The 5,307-nt window shown below is 42.2% G+C and overlaps 1 protein-coding gene across 1 annotated transcript in view; it reads left to right on the top strand.

The window, feature by feature from the left end:
- The first annotated feature begins 631 nt into the window (after nt 1–631).
- Ermp1 (endoplasmic reticulum metallopeptidase 1) overlaps nt 632–5,307 on the top strand; it is a 51,042-nt gene continuing 46,366 nt past the window's right edge. The window contains exons 1-2 of the mRNA XM_008851191.2: nt 632–1,034; nt 2,110–2,430. Of these exons, the coding sequence (XP_008849413.1) occupies nt 737–1,034; nt 2,110–2,430 (619 nt within the window). The 5' untranslated portion in view covers nt 632–736. The remainder of the gene's footprint in view (nt 1,035–2,109; nt 2,431–5,307) is intronic.

Below are 5,307 nucleotides of genomic sequence, written 5' to 3'. Positions count from 1 at the left end.
TTATTTTTTTATCTGCTAATTGGAGGCAGCAATAGCACTGGTTATCTGCCTCACGTGTGTCCCTTTCTCCCTTTCACCCTCCTTATCCCTGGCCGGGCTGGAACTCACTAGGTAGACTAGGTAGATCTCTAATTGTGGCAATTCTCCTTTCTCTGCCCCTGGAGTACTGGAATTAGACATGTAACTCTTTTACTTTAAAAGACAGATTCTTCGCTATGCAGCCCAGACTGGCATCGAACTCGGGATCCTCCTGTATCAGCCTCCTCGGTGCTAGGATTAAAGGCCTGTGCAACCACTCCCAGTTGTTAAGTTTTATTTCTCCTTTTAAGAGCCAGAAGCCTACTTTTTCAGAGGCCAGTTTCAATATTCCTTACGAAACAGTCATTGTCTTCGTCTGCTTGGTGTGCAGTAAGCGCTTCGTCCATTCTGTTAAAAGCAATCTTTCACTTTTCTCTTGTTTGGGGCTGCTCATTTCTAGGCTTAAGGGTGTTTTTCCATTTGGTAATCAGTCCTCACCAGACTGGGGCGTCCGGACAGGCCGGCAAACGTACTCTGCCCCGCCCAGGTCACCAGCGACCTCTCAGTCTCAATCCCTGGGGCGCAGCTCGGCGGGCCGGCCAATCAGAAGAAGTTTGGCCCTCTGCAGATTCCGTCCGCTCACTAGGAGGCGCTGCGGCGGCGGCAGCCTGGGCTGTTGCGGGCAGGGGCGATTGGGCAGTCGGCTGAAGCTGCGGCTATGGAGTGGGGCACTGAGTCGGCAGCTGTGAGGCGGCACCGCGGCGGAGCAGAGCGTAGGGAAGGACCGGCGGTCGAACCGTATCCGGAGAGGGAGGCCTGGGCGGACGTGGACAGCAGCGGGAGGACGCGGAAGAGAAGCCCGGGGGGAGGCGGCGCGGGCCGGGGCGCGGGGAGCGCGCTGTCCGAGGTGCGCGCAGTGCTGGCGCTCGGGCTCTACCTGCTGGCGCTGCGGGCGCTGGTGCAGCTGTCTCTGCAGCGGCTGGTCCTTCGTCGCGCGGCCGGGCTTCCCGGCGGATCTACATGGTGGGTAATAACTGCTCATAACTCAAGTTCCAGGGAAAATCACTGCCTTCTTCTGATCTCCCAGGCATTGCATGAAATGGGTACACTTACACGTTTGCAGGCAATACACTAATACACATAAAATAAAAAATTTAATTAAAAAGAAAATTATTGTTTTTCGATGTTTTTTTGTTTTGTTTTTGTTTTTGTTTTTTTTTTTGAGACAGGGTCTCACTGTGTAATCCTGAGGATCCTGGAACCCCCTATGTAGACCAGGCTGGACTTGAACACAAAGATCCACCTGACTCTGCTTCCTGAGTGCTGCCAGGGCTTAATTTTTTTTTTTTTTTTAAATGACCTTCAGGTGTGCTAGGAAAGGTGCAGTAGGTATATTGTAACTTGTACTTTAAGGCTCACTACATTATCAACTAGCAGAAAGTTTCCAACAGCAATAGCGTTTTGAAAGTTTGTTCTTTGAATGCATCATGCTGAAAACTTATTTTCTTAAGGACTTTTTGGGCATCCCCTCCCAAATTATTTTTCTCCCATTTGGAATGCAGTGATGTAAGGTGAGTTCTGACCTGAACTGGTTATTAGTACTTGTGTGTACCAGAGGAGGCCAGAGTTTATTCTTTACCATCAGAAGTTTGTCATTGCTTACTAGATCTCACCCTACATTTTTTGCTTATCAGTTTCTGTCACTTAGACTGGGTAACTCACAATCCTTAACTAGCCCTCAGGAGTCAGGCTCATGAGGTCTCATTTTCCTGTGTAGCCTTCAGCAGTCATGTTGAACCTAAGCCCTTGTCTTTGTTCTGATTTGGTATGGGGATTGGGAGAAATTAGGGGTGGGGTGAATGGCAAAATGTGAAGGCTTTAATTCCTGGGAGGCAGTATAAAATGATGGAACTTCCAAGTAATTCTCTTGGGATATCTGAAGTTAAAAAAAAATATCAAGGAAAAAAAGAAAGGGCAGTGTATTTTTTAATGTGAGAAGTCCAAAGAACTAAGCTTTTTGAGGTAGGAGGTAAGCATAGTGGATAAGTTGCTCTGAGATAAGTGTTCATTTTAAGCCTACAAGAGTTGTTATCCTTTTGATTGCTTCTAGGGATTATCTGGAACACATAACATCCATTGGCCCCAGGACTACAGGAAGTGCAGAAAATGAAATTCTGACAGTGCAGTACCTTTTGGATCAGATCAAACTGATTGAAGTACAAAGCAACAGCCTTCACAAGATTTCAGTAGATATACAACGGCCTACAGGCTCCTTTAGCATTGACTTCTTGGGAGGTTTTACAAGCTACTATGACAACATTACCAATGTAGTAGTCAAGCTGGAACCTCAAGATGGAGCCCAGCATGCTGTCTTGGCTAACTGTCATTTTGACTCAGTGGCAAATTCACCAGGTATGTAACTGCTTTCTAGTCATTTAAAGTCATTATATTCTAGAAAGATTTTTAACTTAACCCTAAGCTGTTTGAACAGTTGTGGGGACTATTTTCTTAGACGAACCTTTTCTCACAGTGATGAAAAGGAAGCTAATTAGAATAAGTTTAGATTCTAGGGTATGGTGGCGCACACCTTTAATCCCAGCACCAGGGAGGCAGAGGCAGGTGAGTTTGGTCTCAAAAGGAGTTCCAGGCCAGCTGGGGCTACAGGGAGTCCCTGTCTCAAAAAGACCAAAAAAAAAAAAAAAAAAAAAAAAAAATTCTGTTTGGGGCTGGAGAGATGGTTCAGCGGTTAAGAGCATGGACTGTTCTTGCAGAGGACCTGGGTTTGATTTCCAGCACCCACATGGTGGCTATGAACTGTCCTTAACTCCAGTTCCAGGGAAATCTGATGACCTCTTCTGACCTCTGCAGCATTGCACGACACGGGTGCACTCACACATGCAGGCAATACACTCATACACATAAAAATAAATAAAATTTAAAAAATAAGTTTAGATTCTAGCTATTTAGTTATTCCTTTCTATTATTATTACTATTATTATTTTAAATACTGGCCCATAAGCCCCATGACAATACAGAAAATGTTTTTGGTAGACTAAAGTAGCCTTATTAGTGCTACTAGTGTGTGTCTGTCCTGGAGCTGTGGTGTACTCACTCGACCACCTACTCAACCAGGGGTTGCAAAGACTTTGGGGGTACTGGGTAAACGATAACCTCTGTCTTTAAGGGATACATGGTTTAGAGGACATTACTTTTAGCAGTTTTTGTTCACCTGTAAAGTTAAATTAGGGTCCACTGAGGGTGTAGCGTACTGTCAGAGTACCTAATTAACATCTTTCTCTAAAAGTACATTGTCAAAATAGACTACTTGATGTTTGAGACTATGTCTGATGTAATATATATCTATCAAAGTAGTGTGGATCCTCTACTTAATTTTTTTAAAAAATAAACTATTGAAAAGATTTTTCTGAGGAATCTTATTTTTAAAAAATAAGTTCAATTTATGGGATCTGTCCTTTCGGTGTCACCAGAGCAGAATTCAAGCTGCAGTGGCAAGAGCGATGATAGGAAAAGCATTTAAAACATGGCTTCAGGTGTTCAAAAGGGTATTGGGTGAAATGAGTGTAGCCAAAACTATAACCAAAGGAGGCACTGTGTATCTACAAAATTCTCAAAGGAAAGTATTGTAAACAACAGTAGTAGCTTTGGAATCAGGGTCTGAGGAACAGGTGGGGAGACTGAACTACTTAGCTTTAAATTTGGAGATAAAGTTCTCCCAGAATATGGAGGAACCAAAGTAGTTGTGGATGACAAAGATTCCCTGTCTCCCTCCCTCCATCCTTTCTTTCTTTTCTTTAAAAGATATTTATTAATTAAAGATTTAATTTCTGTATGTGGACAACAGATCTGGAACTGGAGCTAACTGACATCTGTAAACTGCCTAACATGGGTGCTGGGATTCAAACTGGTTTTCATGATTGAGCAGCAAAAGCTCTTAACCACTGATCCATCTCTCTAGCCCTAAGGATTATTTTTCACTTAGAGATTTAGTATGTGGAGTGAAATAAATCACTATTGAAATGACATATGAAGCTGCCTGTTCTACTTCAGTTTGGAAATCTTTTTTCATGTAAATAATTTCCATGACTCTTATCATGATGTCTAAACTAATGACATCTGTTGTCTTTAATATTTAGTCTTGCCATTTACTCATATAAATATTCCTAAATAAAATAAGTAAAAAATAAAATAGGGGCTGGAGAGATGGCACAGTGATTAAGAACTCTGACTGTTCTTTCAGAAGACCCGGGTTCTAATCCCAGCACCCACATGGCAGCTAACAACTGTCCATAACTCCAGTTCCAGGGGATCCAACAGCCTCTTCTGTCCTTTGTGGGCATTGCATGGCATGTGTGCTCTTACCTACATGCCAGCAATATACACATACACGTAAAATAAAATAAAAAAATAAATAAAATATTAAAAAAATAGTCATGCTGTTTACTCATGTAAACATTCTCAAGGAAAATAAGTAAATGAAGGAAAATGGTTAAGTTAGGCACATAAGAATAGAAAGCAGCATTTCATAATGGCGTCCTGACATTTTAGATCTAATAGGGAATCTGGTTCCACCTGTTCACTGATAGAGCAGACATGGAATTGGGATCAGATGCTGGGCTTCCTGACCATGAGGAGAAGATTTGACTGTCAGTAGGACTCCCTTTAGCATTTTGCTTAATTTGTTCTTTCCTTAGTTTCTCAACTGTTAAAATGGAAAAATAGTAATTTCCTAATGGTGTTTCTCAAAGGGTTAGGTAAAACACTAGGATAGCACCTTTCTGGGAAATCTTTCTTTGTTGTTTCTATTGACTGTTAATATCAATACTTCTGGATTGCCTGGAATGATAGCAGGCCCAATACAGCCATCTAGAGTTATATAAAATATAAAGTGAAATTTATTTACTTGATAAAATGATTATGACTAGAAATGTTTTTGCATTTACAGTATACTTTGCTTTTTCAGAAACTGGTATGCACACATTCATAATAAAAAAAAAAAAAAAAGGTGGAGGCTGGGCATGGTGGCACACGCCTGTAGTCCCAGCACTTGGGAGGCACAGGCAGGTGGATCTCTGTGAGTTCAAGGCCGGCCTGGTCTACATAGTGAGTTCCAGGACAGCTGGGGCTACAGGGAGACCCTGTCTCAAAAAGACAAAAACAAACAAACAAACAAAAAAAAGGTGGAGGTACCTTATGTATGTTGGGGAAACCAGTGGCCTTTTATGTCCTTTTCAAAACAGTAATAAAACAAGTATCACCATGTGCTCACTG

Source organism: Nannospalax galili, unplaced genomic scaffold (assembly GCF_000622305.1).
Source record: "Nannospalax galili isolate Female #2095 unplaced genomic scaffold, S.galili_v1.0 scaffold86, whole genome shotgun sequence".
Classification (NCBI taxonomy): domain Eukaryota; kingdom Metazoa; phylum Chordata; class Mammalia; order Rodentia; family Spalacidae; genus Nannospalax; species Nannospalax galili.
This window is presented reverse-complemented; position numbering and strand designations above follow the sequence as displayed.